At 44.9% G+C, this 21,926-nt stretch overlaps 1 protein-coding gene across 1 annotated transcript in view; it reads right to left on the minus strand.

Annotated features, from left to right (window-relative positions):
- Nucleotides 1-21,926, minus strand: part of galnt3 (UDP-N-acetyl-alpha-D-galactosamine:polypeptide N-acetylgalactosaminyltransferase 3 (GalNAc-T3)) — a 116,445-nt gene that overhangs the window by 40,988 nt on the left and 53,531 nt on the right. The window contains exons 8-9 of the mRNA XM_070874592.1: nucleotides 5,161-5,292; nucleotides 3,877-3,978 (exon numbers count right to left, since the gene is read on the minus strand). Of these exons, the coding sequence (XP_070730693.1) occupies nucleotides 3,877-3,978; nucleotides 5,161-5,292 (234 nt within the window). The remainder of the gene's footprint in view (nucleotides 1-3,876; nucleotides 3,979-5,160; nucleotides 5,293-21,926) is intronic.

Genomic DNA, 21,926 nt, shown 5'->3' on the forward strand with positions numbered 1-21,926 from the left:
GGAGAAGTAGAAGGGGGAGGGATGGGGAAGAAGGAGAAGTAGAAGGGGGAGGGATGGGGAAGAAGGAGAAGGGGGAGGGATGGGGAAGAAGGAGAAGGGGGAGGGATGGGGAAGAAGGAGAAGGGGGAGGGATGGGGAAGAAGGAGAAGGGGGAGGGATGGGGCAGAAGGAGAAGGGGGAGGGATGGGGCAGAAGGAGAAGGGGGAGGGATGGGGCAGAAGGAGAAGGGGGAGGGATGGGGCAGAAGGAGAAGGGCAAGGGATGGGGCAGAAGGAGAAGGGGGAGGGATGGGGCAGAAGGAGAAGGGGGAGGGATGGGGAGGAGATTGGGGGGGCTGGGGAGGAGGAGATTGGGGGGGGGTGGGGAGAAGGCGATTGGGGGGGGTGGGGAGAAGGCGATTGGGGGGGGGTTGGGAGAAGGAGATTGGGGGGGTGGGGAAAGAAGGAGATGGGGGTGGGGAAAGAGATTGGGGGGGGGGAGGAGATTGGGGGGAGGGGGGGGAGGAGAAGGAGATTGGGGGGGGGGGGGGGAGAGGAGATTGGGGGGGGGGGGAGAGGAGATTGGGGGGGGGGGAGAGGAGATTGGGGGGGGGGAGGAGAGGATATTGGGGGATGTGGGAGGGAAGGAGAAGGGGGAGGGAGGCTGAATGGGCCGGGCCCGAGACTTCGGGCAGGACCCATCCCCAGCACCAGATTTACAGGTAGGTGGCGTTGGGTTGGGTCGGGGGTGTGGTGGGAGGGAGGTCGGTTCGGTTCGGGTCGGGGGGAGGGAGGTCGGGTCGGGGGGAGGGAGGTCAGGTCGGATACAGTTCGGGGGCGGCGGGGGGGCGAGCAGGTGTTGGGTCCGGTCTTGAGGCGGGTGGGGGGAGCGGGTGTCGGGTCTGGGGGCGGGGGGGGGAGACGGGGGGGAGCGGGCGTCAGGTCCAGTCCAGGGGCAGGGGATGGGGTGGGGGGGAGCGGGTGTCGAGTCCGGACCGGAGGCAGGAAGCGGGAGTCGAGTCGGGTCGAGAGGAAGTAGGAGCTGGCCGTGGGAGGAGCCTTATTCACGCAGCCCCAGTGAGGTCATTCGACCAGGGCTAGGGGCTGCGTACTTCGGGCCCCTCCCACACAGTTTCGGGCGCCTGGAGCTGCTGCACTCGCGCGCCGACTGTAGCGCGCATGTGCAGAGGTCCCGGCACTGTTTTCAGCGCACGGACCTGGCTCCGCCCCCTACAGCTCCTGCTGTGCTGCGCCAAGGTCCAGAGGACCTGCAGGGAGGTGGAGAATAGAGAGTTTTTTTTTTAGGCACACATTGTGGCGCGAAAAACGGGCGTCCAGGTCGGGACTGCGCCGTTCTAGGCGCGGCTCGAAACTTGGGCCCCATATAACTGCTTCTGCCCCGTATCCCTCACACCTTTGATTAACAGAGATCGATCAAGCTCAGATTTAAAATTAATTGACCAAGCATCAATTGCCGTTTGCGGAAGAGAGTTCCAAACTTCTACCACAATTTTCATTAGAAATGCTACCTATCTTCACCCCTGAAAGGCCTCGTTCTAATTTTTAGACTATGTCTCCTAGTCCTAGGTTCCCTAACCAGTGGGGATAGTTTCTCTCTTGCCTATATTGAAATCCATTTGCCACAGTTTTGTTCATTCACTTAATCTATTAAGATCTCTAATTTTTAAGCTTCCATCTACACTGTTACAATGCCGCCAATCTATGCGTCATCGGCAAACTTGGATATGTGGCTCTCTATCCCATTATCTAACCAAGCGTGCCTGCTTTTCACTAAATTCACAATAGATTGAACTGATTGCCTTCACACTTGAATTGCTTGCTTTGATAGTCTCCAGTATTTTTCCAATGCCAACATTATAATTTGTCCTTCTTAAAAATTGAAACATTAGTATTTTCCTCTCTTCAATTATTACCTGTGCCCCAAGGGAAGTAGGTTTGTGCCCTTATTTTTAAATAGTTTTTCCAAATAAGCATGCCATCTGGTTCTTTAATGACCACTTTTTTACTAATCTTTGTTTTCATCATGAACATTGATGCATCTCCTAATCTTCAACTTCCATTGTAGAAATTCTATACTGTTCTTCACAATTTTGAAGATAAGTGTGTTTATTTTACTGTGCTTCAATAAAGGTAACAGGAAAAAAAAAAGTTATTGGATAAACACTTGCAGTAGGCAAAGGAATATCTGCATATTGTGAAATATTGGCCTGGATTTTGTGGTCAGCAGCGAATGATTTAAGAAGTCTTCTTGAGGCAAACCAGGAGTATTTATTACACTTGGGCTTGTCCACAGACTTTCCATCTTTCGGATGAGACATTAAACCAGGGCCCTGTCTGCCCCTTCAGGTGGGCGTGAAAGATCTCATGGCACTATTAAGAGCAGAAGAGTTCTCCCCCGTGTACTAGCCAATATTTACCCCTCAAACAAGTTATCTGGTCATTATCACATTGCTGTTTGTGGGAGCTTACTGTGCACAAATTGGCTGAAGCGTTTCCCATATTACAACAGTAACTACCCTTCAAAAATTATTTCATTGGCTACAAAGCACTTTGGGATGTTCTGAGGTCTTGAAAGGTGCTCTATAAATGCAAGTCTTTCTTCTTATGGGCTTGAACACTGGATTAGAAACCCATTTCAATACAGCACACACTTTAGGGGATCTGGGGCCTGTGTGAACAGGTCAAGCAACTGTGTACCTCTCTAATCAATCAGATTTAAGAATTCTTCATGAGGTAAACCAGGAGGTGCAAGTTTGAATATTTAATTCAATGCCAAGTCATGTAAAGAAAGTAAAATAGAGAGGGGATGAAATATGGGATTGAGAGAAAGATAAAAGACAGAGAAAAAGCAAAAAAAAGTTATTTACTTAAAAAAAAATCTCCAACAATAATTAAAATCTGAAGGAATCGGATTCCACACTGAGTGCCAGAGAGGATGTTTGACTAATTAAGACTGGTTACACTATTAAAAAATGTGTGTACACTGGAATGGATAAGCCCCAAATTATTTTGAAGTCTTTAGTGGGCATCCATCATGCAAGTATTGCAAGTTCATGTTCTTCCATGTATTTGAATGGTGAGTCCCTCAGCGCGGCTTCTGGAGGAGCAGGGCAACTCAGACATCAACTTCCTGATTTCCACATTTAACTGCGCATGTGTGGTCGTTGGGAATTTCTGCCCAATTTATTCTTGAATAACTAACCGGCAATAGCCTCATTGTTATTTTTACTGCAAAATCCGAGCCATTGTATCAATCATCCCTTAACTTTCACACTTCTAATGCTCAAGTAAATTCAAGTTGATTGTGCCTTAGAATAGCATTGCCAATTGATATATACTCTCTTGGGTCATCTTTTTGCCCACATTACAAAGAGACTAAGTTGGGAATTTCCTTGGAGCTGATCTCACTTTTCTACCGTATCTTCCCCGGAAGGGTGGCAGAAACTCCGTTCACACTCAAATGGCGGTACGAGCTCCGAGGAGATTTTAATGTTTTCTTGAAATATTAGAGAGTGTTAAGAAAAGCAGAGTAGCTAATTCTACTGGCATTCTAACACACGAAAAGGTAAGTGAGAGAATAAAAAATGACAAAGAAATGTGCAAGAAAATGATAATCATTAGAGATTTAAATGGTGTACAAAGCACCGAGAGAAGCATACAGAGAACAGAATCAGTTAGACTTTTGTAGCCAATACATCCAAATGATGTATTTAACAGATAAAAATATTTTGTTGAAGTTCATCATTTTCTAGGCAAAGACATAAATGAAATGTTGTAGAATAGCTTTACTCAAAATATGTAACAAGAAGCAATGTCCTGGTTTGTCCAAAAGTGATCCACATTGAATTATTAAATTCAATACACTTGATTTTATTACCTGGTTTCCTCCAAGACCATGGCAAGAATACATTATTAAGTGTTTTGCACCCTGGTTATTTTCTCCAGCATCAAGGCAAGTTTCTAAACCTAGATTTTTAATCTGAAATTAAAGGGGGAAAAAAAAAAAATCATTCAATATAGAACCAATCCTAAAACAAAATACTGCAGATGCTGGAATCTGAAATAACAGGAAATGCTGGAAATCTCAATGGGTAAGGCAGCATCTGTGGAGGGAAAAGCAGAGTTAACGTTTCGGGTCGACGACCCTTCGTCAGAACTAGCTAGTGTTTGGAGAGAACACATTCTAAAGAAGCACTGAAAGGGGGAGGGGAAGAAAGAACAAAAGGGAATGTTTGTGATAGGGTGGAAGGAGGCGAGATTTAAAGACAAAAGGGATGATGGGCCGAATTGAAATTGTAATGGCCAGAGTTAGAAAGGATTAGTCAAGATAGGGTGTGAACAGTGGAATTATGACCAGCTGCCATTGGAGATGAGGAGAAAAAAAAACATAGGCTTGGGGGGGTGGTGGGGGGGGTGGGGGGGGGGGGGAAGGAAGCAAAAGATGGGCAGCAGTTATGTTCTGAAATTGTTGAACTCTATGTTGAGTCCTTCCACCCTATCACAAACCATCCATTTTGTTCTTTCTTCCCCTCCCCCTTTCAGTGTTTCTTTATAATGTGTTCTTTCAAAATACTAGCCAATTCTAACAAAGGGTCGTCGACCCAAAACGTTAACTCTGCTTTTCCCTCCATAGATGCTGCCTGACCCGTTGAGATTTCCAGCATTTTCTAGAAACAATCCTACTTCTTTATCAACTAAAAAGGATTTTGGGGAAATTACTGTTAACTTTTTTGATGGAGAAATTATCTTTTAGTTCTGAAGGGCCAATACTAGCCATCTTAGTGTAATTGAGGTTTTAGTTAAATACACTTAACAACTTGTAAATATATAGGGCCTTTAACGCAGTAAAATGTCCCAAGGCGCTTCACAGCAATACTCTAAAGACAAAAAAAATTGAAAAGATTGCAGCCATAAAATACTCAACTATAATCTGGTAATGTGTAAACATTTCAGATTTACAAACAACAAATAGTTTATGCATAAGATTAGGAAAGATGGAAATGTTAAGAGACTATTAAATAAAGCAAGGTTACAATCAAAAAATATTCCCAAATGTTAAATGCCCAAACTGAATTTCTGTATTCATAAAACCGAACAATAATTATTTTAGAATAGAGAATTAATTTGTGACAAAAGTGTAATATAGAAAAAAAGTACTTACTGCTCCATAATATGCAGGAAACATATCGGGCATAAACACTTCAGGATAAACATTCTTCAAATACCAAGTGAAGTTATTACAATGTAGTTGTTGTTTCAACGCTAGCCTTTCAGTAATGTCTCCATATGTTTTCTGTTAAAAAGAAGCATTAAGTTATTAAGTGAACGCTGACTAACTGAATCAACATACTGTCACAAGCAAGCAAAGGATTTAAAATATAAATTGCCCAAGGGACAAAGACTAATGATAATATATGCTTTGTATACAGTGTTTTCTTATGAAAGTTACTAGAGTTTAATATCAAATCTAATTCCTTAACAGCTTTCCCTCAAAACCTTTAAATTAGCCCAAGTATAGGCAATACCATTTAATTATATTTCCTAAAGACACACTGCATTCAAGACCATGGTTTTAGATACTACAGTTCATCCTCAGTCAAAACACAGGGTTGAGCATTTGCAACTTTGCAGCATACATGTAACTGGTCCAGTTGGTGTATATACTGTAATCACCTATTTATCCATGCAAATCATCAGGGAACTGCAGACATTTGTATTGGTAAGAGTATTCAAAAATGATTTAATGTAACACTTTTATAGGTTGGTAAATGTGATGTACAACTTGTTTAAAGTCTATTCCATTTAAATGTCTGCCATACAATAATAAATATTCAAAATTGCCTCTCCCTTTAATCTCTCTGGTAGGCAGTATGGCCCACTTTGAAGTGTATGTGGGAAAGAAGTGTTTTATTTATGCTGTTTATAAGTAAGAAGCCATATATATATAATATATATGTATAGAGTGCACATTTTGTGCCAAAAATCACAGTCCACGACTATATTACTGGAGACTGCCTGGATCAATCTCTTGTAATTCAACTTTGCAAGCTAATTGAACTAAAGATAAGGAAAATCTTATCCCAGTCTACTGGTATCCAAATAAAAAGCTTTCAAACAATTTAGTTCAAAGACAGAATGGAGCATCCTGTGCAGATGTCCACATCTCATCCAGATCGTCCATGTCCAATAATGCTTTCACCATGTAGAATTTAATGAGCCTCCATGCCAAAGCTTCTTCATCCTAACTGATATACATATACAGAACTTGGTTTGAGGAATAGGTTTGAAATCAGGGATTCAAAGTGTATAAAACTGAAAGTAAGAATGAAGAATGCTGTGTTTAAATCATTGTTTTGAACTGGAGTCGAAATATCTCCTCAGACTGGTATTAGATGCTTAGAAATGCTAATGTTTTGGTACCCCGCTGAGATGTTATAGCATCCTGCACTATGACAACCATTATCTGTTGTTTTAAAATTCAGACTTCAACTTTGTTTATGTATCTTCAAGGCAATTTATTAGAGAAAGACTTGGAATGGATGGAAGTTGTAAGAGTAAACGTAAACAAGTTGCTATGTCGTAAAGGAGATAATGACTCTGAAGGTTTTCTGGTTTGGGCCTCAGGATTGTACCCCATATAATAGGGACAAGAGAGTTGAAATCATTTCCACAGGAAGAAACCCTGGGAAGGACAAACAACAAAACCAAAATCTTTACGGCAGGCTTTGACACAAGAATCGAGACAAAGAACTAGAAGCCTTATTAGGTATTACGTTTTTAGGGAAATATGTATCTGTCAAAAGGTCTGGTCGATATCCCATGTCAGGTCCGCCCCTAAAAAGAGAAAAAAAGTAAGCCTCCTCAAGGCTGTCCTCATAAACGGTGTGGGGGAGAGCGAAACTGATGTTGGACTGGTTAAACTCCCTTTAAAGTGATCCCATGCTTTACCGAAGGAAGCTGTAACATAGAAAATAGGTGCAGGAGTAGGCCATTCAGCCCTTCTAGCCTGCACCGCCTTTCAATGAGTTCATGGCTGAACATGAAACTTCAGTACCCACTTCCTGCTTTCACGCCATACCCCTTGATCCCCCGAGTAGTAAGGACTTCATCTAACTCCCTTTTGAATATATTTAGTGAATTGGCCTCAACTACTTTCTGTGGTAGAGAATTCCACAGGTTCACCACTCTCTGGGTGAAGAAGTTTCTCCTTATCTCAGTCCTAAATGGCTTACCCCTTATCCTTAGACTGTGACCCCTGGTTCTGGACTTCCCCAACATTGGGAACATTCTTCCTGCATCCAACCTGTCCAAACCCGTCAGAATTTTAAACGTTTCTATGAGGTCCCCTCTCACTCTTCTGAACTCCAGTGAATACAAGCCCAGTTGATCCAGTCTTTCTTGATAGGTCAGTCCCACCATCCCGGGAATCAGTCTGGTGAACCTTCCCTGCACTCCCTCAATAGCAAGAATGTCCTTCCTCAAGTTAGGAGACCAAAACTGTACACAATACTCCAGGTGTGGCCTCACCAAGGCCCTGTACAACTGTAGCAACACCTCCCTGCCCCTGTACTCAAATCCCCTCGCTATGAAGGCCAACATGCCATTTGCTTTCTTAACCGCCTGCTGTACCTGGATGCCAACCTTCAATGACTGATGTACCATGACACCCAGGTCTCGTTGCACCTTCCCTTTTCCTAATCTGTCACCATTCAGATAATAGTCTGTCTCTCTGTTTTTACCACCAAAGTGGATAACCTCACATTTATCCACATTATACTTCATCTGCCATGCATTTGCCCACTCACCTAACCTATCCAAGTCACTCTGTAGCCTCATAGCATCCTCCTCGTAGCTCACACTGCCACCCAACTTAGTGTCATCCGCAAATTTGGAGATACTACATTTAATCCCCTCGTCTAAATCATTAATGTACAATGTAAACAGCTGGGGCCCCAGCACAGAACCCTGCGGTACCCCACTAGTCACTGCCTGCCATTCCGAAAAGTACCCATTTACTCCTACTCTTTGCTTCCTGTCTGACAACCAGTTCTCAATCCACGTCAGCACACTACCCCCAATCCCATGTGCTTTAACTTTGCACATTAATCTCCTGTGTGGGACCTTGTCGAAAGCCTTCTGAAAGTCCAGATATACCACATCAACTGGTACTCCTTTGTCCACTTTATTGGAAACATCCTCAAAAAATTCCAGAAGATTTGTCAAGCATGATCTCCCTTTCACAAATCCATGCTGACTTGGACCTATCATGTCACCATTTTCCAAATGTGCTGCTATGACATCCTTAATAATTGATTCCATCATTTTACCCACTACTGAGGTCAGGCTGACCGGTCTATAATTCCCTGCTTTCTCTCTCCCTCCTTTTTTAAAAAGTGGGGTTACATTGGCTACCCTCCACTCGATAGGAACTGATCCAGAGTCAATGGAATGTTGGAAAATGACTGTTCCAAGGCCACCTCCTTAAGTACTCTGAGATGCAGTCCATCAGGCCCTGGGGATTTATCGGCCTTCAATCCCATCAATTTCCCCAACACAATTTCCCGACTAATAAAGATTTCCCTCAGTTCCTCCTCCTTAATAGACCCTCTGACCACTTTTATATCCGGAAGGTTGTTTGTGTCCTCCTTAGTGAATACTGAACCAAAGTACTTGTTCAATTGGTCTGCCATTTCTTTGTTCCCCGTTATGACTTCCCCTGATTCTGACTGCAGGGGACCTACGTTTGTCTTTACTAACCTTTTTCTCTTTACATACCTATAGAAACTTTTGCAATCCGCCTTAATGTTCCCTGCAAGCTTCTTCTCGTACTCCATTTTCCCTGCCCTAATCAAACCCTTTGTCCTCCTCTGCTGAGTTCTAAATTTCTCCCAGTCCCCAGGTTCGCTGCTATTTCTGGCCAATTTGTATGCCATTTCCTTGGCTTTAATACTATCCCTGATTTCCCTAGATAGCCACGGTTGAGCCACCTTCCCTTTTTTATTTTTACGCCAGACAGGAATGTACAATTGTTGTAATTCATCCATGCGGTCTCTAAATGTCTGCCATTGCCCATCCACAGTCAACCCCTTAAGTATCATTAGCCAATCTATCTTAGCCAATTCATGCCTCATACCTTCAAAGTTACCCTTCTTTAAGTTCTGGACCATGGTCTCTGAATTAACTGTTTCATTCTCCATCCTAATGCAGAAGTAGTAAAAAGGGCTGCAAGCCAGTGAACTGCTCAGGTGTACCAGCCATTGTTCAATCAGATCGGTATCAACTACTTGTTATGGTCATATATTTTTGCTGTATAACTAATTTGTTATATTCAGTCTTCAACTCTGATTAAACACAATATATCCACCAGATTGGTTTACAGTCGATCCTGATTATTAAAGTGACCAGAGATAGCCTTAATTTGGCTATTTCTAACAAATTGGCTTCCATGGCAGGACTGTAAAAAGGGTTATGTGAAGAAACGTGTTGGAGACAGACTTGGTCTATAACGTCATAACAGGCGGGATGACTGGGTAGGAAACCTCATAAGGGGGTGTGTTTCATCACTGAAACCAAAAACAGAATGACAGGTACTCATTGTAGAGATAAAGTCGTGAGCAGTCTCTGAGATTATCGGAGTCATCCAAGAGGACGGATGTAGTTACTCCAAGCTCTTGAATGAGATAGTATCGCAAGTGAATAAAAGAGGGAGATTATTGGAGTCATCCAAGAAGATGGATGTAGTTACTCGAGGCGAATGGATGAGATATGTGAATGTGAAGATGAAGATGATGGATAGAAACTTGCTTACACAACCCACTTCTGTGTGAAGCGTGGAGACTTAAGAAATAAAGAGCGAGAGAGTGGGGGATAAACAGAAGCAAAGATCTAAAGCTGCATGCTAACCCATCCGAGAACTCAGCAAAGGAAAGAAACAGGGAATTAGATGATGAGAATTAAAAAAAAATGAAATGGACACGGAAGTTTCAGCTTTTGTGCTGAGAAAAATAAAACAAGGGGGATGAAATTCTGCGTTCGGATAAGGCCAGTGGCTGTCGTGTTGCAGTCGATTGGCCACCATGACCCAAATTCACATCGGGGATTTTTCGGCCTGTCCCCACTTCTGCCTTGCTGCTAACGACTGGCGCAAGCGTGTCATCAAAGCGCGCACCACCGATCTCCCGCACCTCCAGCACACACCGCCCCAAATCTACCTGAAAAAATTTTAGCTCCGCTACGCGGTGCCCCCAATCGCTTCGTCTGTCAGTGTACCTTGTTCTGTTTGTGCGCGGCATGGCAGCGCGGCAGTGCTTCAAGAAGAGGACGCGCTGCCGTGGCCTCAATGTTTTAATTTTTGCCGGCCGACTTCCTGATCGGCCGGCCAATTATTGCCCTGGGTTCAGCCGGGCCGCCAACAGACAGCCATGCACCCCCTCCTCTGGCCCAGACTAAACTCTCCCTGGTACCCCAGTGGCTGAACCTACAGAATCACAAATTCTCTCCCCTTTAAATGAAGTGAAAAATGTGGTGACGCACATGCGCACTGATGTCACCATCGCTCTGCTGCTGAGTGGCAGCGGCGGAGACGCCATTCCGTCGCAACTTCCGCCCCTCACCAGGGCTTACTGCCGCATTCCGCTCCCATTATGACCGACTTCTGGTCTTGTCGAAAATAAAACGACAAACACCTGAGTATTGGTCAGGAGGTGACCTCTTCCTATCCGGCGGTAAAAACAGGCAATAAATCGTAGGTGCACCAGCTTTCTGGCATGCCTGAATTTCGGCATCAAGATTTGTTGAGTTAAAGGAACCTTAATCGAGATAGAAACCTTGGGCCCAAGTTTCCACATGATTCGCGCCTGATTTTTAGGAGCAACTGGTGGAGAACGGACTATCTTCGAAATCGCAATTCTCCACATTTTTTTTTCTGCAGTTCTAGTCAGGTAGAACAGTTCTAGTTTAGAACAGAATTTTTTCTTCAAAAGGGGGTGTGTCCGGCCACTGACGCCTGATTTGAAAGTTTCCAAAATGTACTCTAAACTAAAGTAGAATGGCGCCAGTGAAGATTTTTGTAGAACGAAAAAACCTGTTCTACACATTAAAAAATCAGGCGCAGGTTACAAATTAGGCGTCCAGAACGAGGTGGGGGGGGGAGGGGGGGGGGAAGGGAACTCATTAAATTCGACAATAAATCCTTATTTATACTTCTACAAATAAATCCAACCTGAATAAACATTTATAAGCCAAGAAAAGATTAAATAAACCATCTTCCTACCTGTGTGAAAGTGCTTCAGCCAAGGAGAATTCTGCAGCCGTTCGTGCCACTGAGCGGGAGGGGGGGGGGGGGGGGGAAGGGGAGAAAGCCATTCGTGTCGCTGAGCGGGGGGGGGGGGGGGGGAAAGAGAGAGAGAGAGAGAGAGAGAGAGAGAGAGAGAGAGAGAGAGAGAGAGAGAGTGTGAGAGAGAGAGAGAGAGAGGGAGGGGGAGAGGGGAAGAGGGGGAGGGAGGGAGGGAGGGAGAGAGGGGGAGGGAGGGGGGGGGGGGAAAAGAGAGAGAGAGAGAGAGAGAGAGAGAGAGAGAGAGAGAGAGAGAGAGAGAGAGAGAGAGAGAGAGAGAGAGAGAGAGGGAGGGAGGGAGGGAGGGAGGGAGGGAGGGAGGGGGGTGTGGGGAAGGGAGAGGTCAGGTCGGATTGGATCCAGTCCGGGAGTCGGGTCCAGTGGGGGGGGGGGGCAGGTCGGGTCGGGGAACAGGAGCGCGGGTCGGGTCAGTCTGGGGGGGTGGGGGGGGAGCGGGTCTCGGGTGTCGGGTCGGGGCGGGGGGTGGGGAAGCGGGTGTCGGGTCGTGTCTGGTCGGCGGGGGGGGAGCGGGTGTCGGGTCGGGTCTGGTCGGCTGGGGGGGGGGGAGAAAGAGAGCGGGTGTCGGGTCTTGTCGGGGGCGGGGAGCAGGAGCTGGCCGTGGGAGGAGCCTTATTCACGCAGCCCCAGGCCATTGAGCCAAGGCTAGGCGCTGCGTGCTTCGGGCCCCTCCCACACAGTTCGGCACCTGGAGCTACTGCACTTGCGTGCCGACTGTAGCGCACATGTGCAGAGGTCCCGGCACTGTTTTCAGCGCCGGGACCTGGCTCCGCCCCCCCACAGCTCGTGCTGGCTGCGCCGCGGGCCAGAGGACCTGTTAGTAGGTGGGGAATACCGAGGATTTTTTTAGGCGCCAGCTCGGAGGGGCGCCCGTTTTTTTTCTTGTGGAAACTTGGGCCCCTAGAAACATAGAAAATAGGTGCAGGTGTAGGCCATCCGGCCCTTCGAGCCTGCACCACCATTCAATATCATGGCTGATCATTCACCTCAGTACCCATTTCCTGCTTTCTCTCCATACCCCTTGATCCCTTTAGCCGCAAGGGCCATATCGAACTCCCTCTTGAATATGAGATGCTGGAATTTCAGTGTGTGTGAAAGTCTGATTTTAAAAAAAGGTGTCAAATTTGATTTAGCTCCACCCACTTTTCTGTGGAAAAGCTGTTTAAACTCTGTGTGCTTTGCTGTTAAGTTTGTTAATTAAATTGTGTGGTTTTGTTTTAAATCAATTCGAATTGTAACAAAGCATCACTTACTTCATTTGGTTACTGAAAGTTTTCTTAAAATTATAAATTGTGAAAAAACCTGACCACAGTGAATTCTGGTTATTTTAAATTATGAGAGTCTCTCGATACTCACATTTTAAACAGATTGGAAGTATTTGAATTGGAATTTGAAGATATTTGAGGTGATTCTCCTTGTTAAGTATTTTAGTTGTACTGGAAAATCTTGTTTGGAAACCTTTTTAAAAGAAATTATACTAAAAAGTTTCGAAACAATCTAAAATACTGATTTTTCTGATGAGTGACAACTACAACAACTTGTATTTAAGTAGCACCTTTAACGTAGTGAAACATCCCAAAGCGCTTCACAGGAGTATGATGAGATAAAACAATTTGGCACCGAGCCACATAAGTAGAGATTAGCACAGATGACCAAAAGCTTAGTCAAAGAGGTAGGTTTTAAGGAGCGTCTTGAAGGAGGAAAGAGAGGTGGAGAGGTGGATGTTTAAGTAGTAAGTTCCAGAGCTTGGGGCCGAGGGAACTGACGGCACAGCTACCAATGGTTGAGCGATTATAATCGGGATACTCAAAGGGCAGAATTACATGAACACAGTCACCTCCTGGCGTTGTGGGGCTGGAGGAGATTACAGAGATAGGGAGGGGAGGGGCCATGGACGGATTTGAAAATAAGGATGAGAATTTTGAAATTGAGCCGTTGCTTAACTGGAAGCCAAAGTAGGTCAGTGAGCACAGGGGTGGTAGGTGAGCAGGACTTGGTATGAATTAAGTTTTGGATCACCTCTAGTTTATGTAGGGTAGAATGTGGGAGGCCAGCCATGAGTGTATTGGAATAGTCAAGTATAGAGGTAACAAATGCATGGGTGAAGGTTTCAGCAGTGGATGAGCCGAGGCAAGGGCGGAGACGAACGATAGAAACGTAGAAACTAGAAAATAGATGCAGGAGTGGACCATTCGGCACTTCGAGCCTGCACCACCATTCAATAAGATCATGGCTGATCATTCACTTCAATACCCCTTTCCTGCTTTTTCTCCATACCCCTTGATCCCTTTAGCCATAAGGGCCATATCGAACTACCTCTTGAATATATCTAACGAACTGGCATCAATAACTCTCTCCTGTAGAGAATTCTCTGAGTGAAGAAGTTTCTCCTCATCTCGGTCCTAAATGGCTTACCCCTTATCCTTAGACTGTGACCCCTGGTTCTGGACTTCCCAACATCAGAAACATTCTTCCCGCATCTAAACTGTCCAATCCAGTCAGAATTTTATATGTTTCTATGAGATCCCCTCTTATTCTTCTAAACTCCAGTGAATACAGGCCCAGCCGATCCAATCCCTCCTCATATGTCAGTCCTGCCATCCTGGGAATCAGTATGGTGAACCTTCGCTGCACTCCCTCAATAGCAAGAACATCCTTCCTCAGATTAGGAGACCAAAACTAAACACAATATTCCAGGTGAGGCCTCACTAAGGCCCTGTACAACTGCAGTAAGACGTCCCTGCTCCTATACTCAAATTCCCTAACTATGAAGGCCAACATACCATTTGCCTTCTTCACCGCCTACTGCACCTGCATGCCAACCTTCAATGACTGATGTACCACGACACTCAGGTCTCGTTGCACCTCCCCTTTTCTTAATCTGCCGCCATTCAGATAATATTCTGCCTTCATGTTTTTGCCACCAAAGTGGGTAACCTCACATTTATCCACATTATACTGCATCTGCCATGCATTTGCCCACTCACCTAATCTGTCCAAGTCACCCTGCAGCCTCTTAGCATCCTCCTCAGCTCATACCACTACCCAGCTTAGTGTCATCTGCAAACTTGGAGATATTACATACAATTCCTTCATCTAAATCATTGATGTATATTGTAAATAGCTGGGGTCCCAGCACTGAGCCCTGCGGCACCCCACTAGTCACTGCCTGCCATTCCGAAAAGGACCACTCTCTGCTTCCCGTCTGCCAACTAGTTCTCTATCCACGTCAATGCATTACCCCCAATACTATGTGCTTTAATTGTGCACGCCAATCTCTTGTGTGGGACCTTGTCAAAAGCCTTTTGACAGTCCAAATACACCACATCCACTGGTTCTCCCTTGTCCACTCTACTAGTTACATCCTCAAAAAATTCCAGAAGATTTGTCAAGCATGATTTCCCTTTCACAAATCCATGCTGACTTGGACCGATCCTATCACTGCTTTCCAAATGCGCTGCTATTTCATCTTTAATAATTGATTCCAACATTTTCCCCACTACTGATGTCAGGTTAACCAGTCTATAATTGCCTGTTTTTTCTCTCCCTCCTTTTTTAAAAAGTGGTGTTGCATTAGCTACCCTCCAGTCCATAGGAACTGATCCAGAGTCGATAGACTGTTGGAAAATGATCACCAATGCATCCACTATTTCTAGGGCCACCTAAGGAGGATTGGAAGAGTATCTGCAATTTCCACCCTTAGTTCCCTCAATAACCTAGGGTGCATCTCTTCCCAACCAGGAGAATTTTCTTAATTGCTCTGGGATGCATACTATCAGGTCCTGGGGATTTATTCAATTCCATCAATTTCCCCAACACAATTTCCTGACGATAAGGATTTCCTTCAGTTCCTCCTTCTCGCTAGACCCTTGTTCCCCTAGTATTTCCGGAAGGTTATTTGTGTCTTCCTTCATGAAGACAGAACCAAAGTATTTGTTCAACTAGTCTGCCATTTCTTTATTCCCCATTATAAATTCACCTGATTCTAATGTTACGGAGGTGGAAATAGGCGGTCTTAGTTGTGCTGCGGATATGGGGCCAAAAGCTCATTTCAGGGTCAAATGTGACACCAAGGTTGCGAACAACCTGGTTCAGCCTGACACAGAAGTTGGGAAGAGGGATGGAGTCAGTGGCTAGGGAACTGAGTTTATGGCAGGGACCGGAATCAATGGCTTCGGTCCTCCCAATATTCAATTGGAAAGCATTTCTGCTCATCCAGAACTAGATGTCGGAGAAGCAGTCTGACAATTTAGAGACCATGGAGGGGTCGAGAGAAGTGGTATTGAAGTGGAGCTGGGTGTCATCAGTGTACATATGGAAACCGACGCTGTGTTTTCGGATGATATCGCCAAGGGGCAACATGTAGATGAGAAATAGGAGGGGACCAATGATAGATCCTTGGGGGACACCAGAGGTAATGATGCAAGGGTGGGAAGAGAAGCCACTGCAGGCAGTTAGATTGGAAGACTGGAACTAGGCAAGTGCAGTCCCACCCAGCTGGCCGACAGTCGCGAGGCACTGGAGAAGGATAGAGTGGTCAACCATGTCAAAGGTTGCAGAAAAGTCAAGGAGGATGAGGAGAGATAGTTTGCCTTTGTCACAGTCCCAAAGGATGTCATTTGTGACTTTGATGAGAGCCATTTCGGTACTGTGGCAGGCACGGATTTGGGAGGCGACAACACGTAAAAGGACTTGAGAGGAAAGGGAGGTTGAGGATGGGGCATTAATTTGCAAGGACTAAGGGATCGAGGATTGTTTTTTTTGAGGGATGATGACAGCAGATTTAAGGGAAAAGGGCACAGTACCAGAGGAGAGAACACCATTAACATCAGCTAACATGGGAGCCAGAAAAGGAAGTTGGGTGGTCAAGGGAGCAGGAAGTGGGTCTCAAACAGGATGAGCTCAGAAAGGTCATAAGGGAGAGAAGCTGGAGAAGGATGTGAGGTCAGGGCTACGGCAGGGGGCTTCGTTAGAGGAAGTTTGGCCTGGTGAGCTAGGTGAAGGAAGGAAAGAGACAGAGGCGGCTTTATGGATGGTCTCAATCTTAGAGACAAAGAAGTCCACGAGCTCATCACACTTATTGTCGGAGGCAAGGGTGGAGACTGGGGAGAGGGGTTTAAAAAGGCGGTTTGCAGTGGAAAATGGAAGCCAAGGTTTATCTTTATATTTCGGAATGATTCTGGAATAATAAGCTATTTTGGCAGATGAGAGCTGCACCGAATAGTGCTTTATGTGGTCCAGCCAGATCTGGCGGTGAATGGCTGAACCAGTTGTCTGCCATATCCGTTCAAGTCTGCGTCCCTTGGATGTAAGGGAGTGACGATCAGGGCTGTACCAGGGGGAATGGCCAGGGTAGGAGAGAGTAATTATTTTAACAGGGACGAGGGCATCAAAGGTGGTGGTGAGAATGTGATTGAGCAGATCGGTAGCTGCAGAAATGTCATGGTGAATGAAGGGCCAAAGGCTGGACAGTTGGGAGTTCATAAGTGCAGATGTCGGAGAGTCGAGAGTTTTTTCCAGGGGCGGACATGGGAGGTAGGATTGGGGAGGGCGGAGGAGAGGAGGGTAGTGGAAAGTGGGATGTGGGTGGAGAGTGATACGAGGAAGTGGTCAGAGATGGCCTTATCTGCGATTGATACAGTGGGAGTAGCGAGGCCACGAGTGATGGCAAGGTCAAGGGGGTGGCCATGAATATGGGTTGGTGAGTTTATATTGTGGGAGAGATTAAGGGAAGATAGGAGGCTACTGAACTCCAAGGAAAGAGATCATGATGAATTTAGATGGAGGTTGAAATCATTGAAGATGAGAAGTCGTTCTTGTGCAGAGGCAGAGGGAGGAAAGTATTGAAGAAATATCGGTAATACATTTGGGTGGGCGATAGAGAATGAGAATTTTAAATGAGAGGCGAGAGGGGTGGAATAGGGTGAGATGCTCAAAGGAGGAGAAAGTGCCGGATGAGTAGGGGGACAGACCAATGTGTGATTTGATGATGAGAGCCACACTGCCACCATGGTGGTCTGAGCAGGGCAAGTGCTGGAAGGTACAGCCAGGTGGGGAGGCTTCATTTAAGGGTAAGGTGCCATCACCCTTCGACCTGGTTTTTCGTTAGAGCCATGATGTCGTTGCCATCATCCACAATAAGCTCATGGATGGGAAGAGCCTTGTTCGCAAGCGAACAGACATTCTGGAGGGAGATGCGGAGAGTCAGTGATGGCTGCCCCACTGCCTGCATCCACAGGGCAAGATTAGCCCCTAGTGGGCGCACAGGGTGGGATGGTTGGCGAGAGAGTAGGAAGGGACAGTTGGGGTTGCTGCTTGTAAAAGGCAGCAACGAGTGCCTCGATGAGCCCTTTGTAGGATGCCAAGAGAGGCACAGAGGGAAACCCAAAAAACATAAGAAATAGGAGCAGCGGTAGGCCATTTGGCCCCGAGCCTGTTCCACCATTTAATATCTGATCATGAACTCAGCTCTACTTCCCTGCCCGCTCTCCATAACCCTTTATTCCCTTATCGCTCAAAAACCTGTCTATCTCCGCCTTAAATATATTCAATGACCCAGCCTCCACAGCTCTCTGGGGCAGAGAATTCCATAGATTTACAACCCTCAGAAGAAATAGCTCTTCATCTCAGTTTTAAATAAGCGGCCCCTTATTGTGAGACTATGTCCCCTAGTTTTAGTCTCCCGAGTGGAAACATCCTCTCTGCATCCACCTTGTCGAGTCCCCTCATTACCTTACATGTTTCGATAAAATCACCTTTCATTCTTCTGAACTCCAATGTGTATAGGTTCAACCTATCTTCATAAGTCAACCCCCTCATCTCCAGAATCAACCTATTGAACCTTCTCTGAATAGCCTCCAATGCAAGTATATCCTTCCTTAAATACGGAAACCAAAACAGCATGCAGTACTCTAGGTATGGCCTCGCCAATATTCTGTATAGTTGCAGCAGGACTCTGCTTTTTGATCCATTATGAACTTGTGTTTTTTTTGGTTTTGTGCCTTTCCAAGGAGACTACATGGCTGCAAGCAAGCAGGGATTATGTAGGAAGTGTAAACGAGCCAATGTAAGCTGAGTTTTTCCACTGTCCATTTGCGTGCATACTTCGGCTGCCACTCTGGACCCAAGCCATTGGAAGTTGTAGGCTTGTCTAGAGGGAGTCAAGCCTAGGATAGCGGCAAAAGAGCAGGAAGGTCTAAGAGTAATAAAAGATTGGGGTAGGGATTTGGGAGGGCAGAGTATCTGAGAAAGGAGAGATGAAAGGAGGCATGATGACAGGGGAGAATGGTGCGGGAGGGAGAAAGAGAAAAGAAAAGAGGAGGAAAAGTGGAAAAGTATTTAATGGCTTGGGTCCGGAGACTGTTCTCCACCAGTTTCTTTAAAAATGAATATGGTAACTTCCATATCTTATCTTCTTGAATCTCGACACGGTTCCAAGATAGTTTTCTTGCGACCGATCAGGGAAAAAAGACGTGCAACTTGAAGTGTTCGCAGTTGGGAGTCGAGATAAGATATGGAAGTTACCTTTTAAATGAATTGAGCACTTATGTCTCTAATGTTAAGACACCATGTAAACTACCAAGCTTAGCAATCACTTGTTTCTGAAATTGGAATTGATAAAATATTATAGATAAATTGACATTAATTGCTGTTTCAAGCACTTAAGGGAAAAATCTAACTGAAGTTTAATGGGATAATTATTTTATTTAAACTGGTGGTGAACAGTCTAGGTGGGCCAACTAATTGCTGTATATCAAGAGAAAAAGTTTGTGGAGAAATAAAATTGAACATTGACAAAACCTGTCAGTGCAACAATACTGCTGTTTAGATAGATCATGCTTGACAAATTTTCTGGAATTTTTTGAGGATGTTTCCAGTAGGGTGGACAAGGGAGAACCAATTGATGTGGTGTATTTGGACTTTCAGAAGGCTTTCGACAAGGTCCCACACAAGAGATTAATGTGCAAAGTTAAAGCACATGGGATTGGGGGTAGTGTGCTGACGTGGATTGAGAACTGGTTGGCAGACAGGAAGCAAAGAGTAGGAGTAAATGGGTACTTTTCAGAATGGCAGGCAGTGATTAGTGGGGTACCGCAAGGTTCTGTGCTGGGGCCCCAGCTGTTTACATTGTACATTAATGATTTAGACGAGGGGATTAAATGTAGTATCTCCAAATTTGCGGATGACACTAAGTTGGGTGGCAGTGTGAGCTGCGAGGAGGATGCTATGAGGCTGCAGAGTGACTTGGATAGGTTAGGTGAGTGGGCAAATGCATGGTAGATGAAGTATAATGTGGATAAATGTGAGGTTATCTATCCACTTTGGTAGTAAAAACAGAGAGATAGACTATTATCTGAATGGTGACAGACTAGGAAAAGGGGAGGTGCAACGACACCTGGGTGTCATGGTACATCAGTCATTGAAGGTTGGCATGCAGTTACAGCAGGCAGTTAAGAAAGCAAATGGCATGTTGGCTTTCATAGCGAGGGGATTTGAGTACCAGGGCAGGGAGGTGTTACTACAGTTGTACAGGGCCTTGGTGAGGCCACACCTGGAGTATTGTGTACAGTTTTGGTCTCCTAACTTGAGGAAGGATGTTCTTGCTATTGAGGGAGTGCAGCGAAGGTTCACCAGACTGATTCCCAGGATGGCGGGACTGACCTATCAAGAAAGACTGGATCAACTGGGCTTGTATTCACTGGATTTCAGAAGAATGATAGGGGATTTCATAGAAACGTTTAAAATTCTTACGGGTTTAGACAGGGTCGATGCAGGAAGAATGTTCCCAATGTTGGGGAAGTCCAGAACCAGGGGTCACAACCGAAGGATAAGTGGTAAGCCATTTAGGACTGAGATGATGAGAAACCTCTTCACCCAGAGAGTGGTGAACCTGTGGAGTTCTCTACCACAGAAAGTTGTTGAGGCCAATTCACTAAATATATTCAAAAAGGAGTTAGATGTAGTCCTTAGGACTAGGGGGATCAAGGGGTATGGCGAGAAAGCAGGAATGGGGTACTGAAGTTGCATGTTCAGCCATGAACTCATTGAATGGCGGTGCAGGCTCAAAGGGCCGAATGGCCTACTCCTGCACCTACTTTCTATGTTTCTATGTTTCTATGACAAGCTTGAAATGATAAAATGGACTCGGGCACTTATAAAGAATGTGTTAATAACTTGGACAAAGTGGGAACGTCTGATCTATGTTTTCTACCTTTAATATTGTATTGGATAGTAAAGGTACTCCAGAGCTCATGAAACTTAAGATGCAAGATAGAAACAGGAAAATTATTCCAAATGCCTTATTGGGTATTAAGTTTTTAGGGAAACCTCTATCGGTCAAAAGGTCTCGTCAATATCCCATGTCAGGCCCACCCCTAAAAAGAGAATAAAAGTAAGTCTCCTCAAGGCTGTTCCCACAAACGGTGTGACGGGAGAGCGAAACAGAAGTAGGACTGGTCGAATGCTCCTTAAAACGATCCCATACTTTACCGAAGGTAGCTCTAGATGAAGAGAAAGGGGCTGCAAGCCAGGGAACTGCTCACGTACACCAGTCATTTGTCCGATCAGATCGGTATCAACTATTTATCATAGTCGTATGTTTTTGCTGTATAACTAATGTGTTATATTCCGTCTTCAACTCTGATTAAACAGAACATACCCATTAGATTGATTTAGTCGATCCTGATTATTAAAGAGACCAGAGATAGCCTTAACTTGGCTATTTCTAACAGTTGGTCAAAGTAGCTCCCAATCTCCATCCTAAAAAGTAGCATATGAAAGTTCATACCACCTCAACTCTGGTTCTGTCTTCTGTACAGACAGAAAACTAGCTGAAAATAATTTTTAAAATCACATCTAACCTACCTGAAGTTAATAAAATACTTCATTCAATGCAGATGAAAGCTCAGCTTTTTTCAATTTTCCAGAACAATCTAGTTTATAACAGATATATTTTAAAAAACAGAAAAAAAACACATGTGCCTGCATAACCAGCATTTATGGAGTGCAAGTTGTACTGCACTAATAATTCTATTTTGTCATTAGTCGGCGAGAACACCGAATGTTCACTCCAGGTTCAGATGCAGCTCAAAAAGATCAAATGAAAATCCACTCACTTTACTGCCTGCATATGAAACAGCGCGTTTATATTACAGGGTCAATTACAGTAACCTGGTTGGTCCAGTCAGATACTTTAAAAAAAAACTGTGCCATTGTTTAGGAAGAAGAATTATACTTTCCAATTATGGCTCCTTCTCCCTACCCAACCCGCCTCTTAACAGCAAGGGTGAAGCAGGAACCAAAAATATTTCTGCCAAATTCTGTAGATAGACCAAGTTTCCTATAAGCTGAAAGCGACACCTTTATTCTCTGCCACATTGAGTTAGTGTAACCATGGTCTAACAACTAACCTCACTCAGACTAAATTGCATACTGGAGAATATGCAGGATGCCCACCATCTCAAAACAGTGGACAATATCATTAAACCACTTTATACAGGCAAAAATACTGTCTTAATGAAACAATGCAAATATGGCAAAACGATAGGCAAGCTACTAAACAACATAATCAGCAATTT

Source organism: Pristiophorus japonicus, chromosome 3 (genome assembly GCF_044704955.1).
Source record: "Pristiophorus japonicus isolate sPriJap1 chromosome 3, sPriJap1.hap1, whole genome shotgun sequence".
NCBI classification, from domain to species: domain Eukaryota; kingdom Metazoa; phylum Chordata; class Chondrichthyes; family Pristiophoridae; genus Pristiophorus; species Pristiophorus japonicus.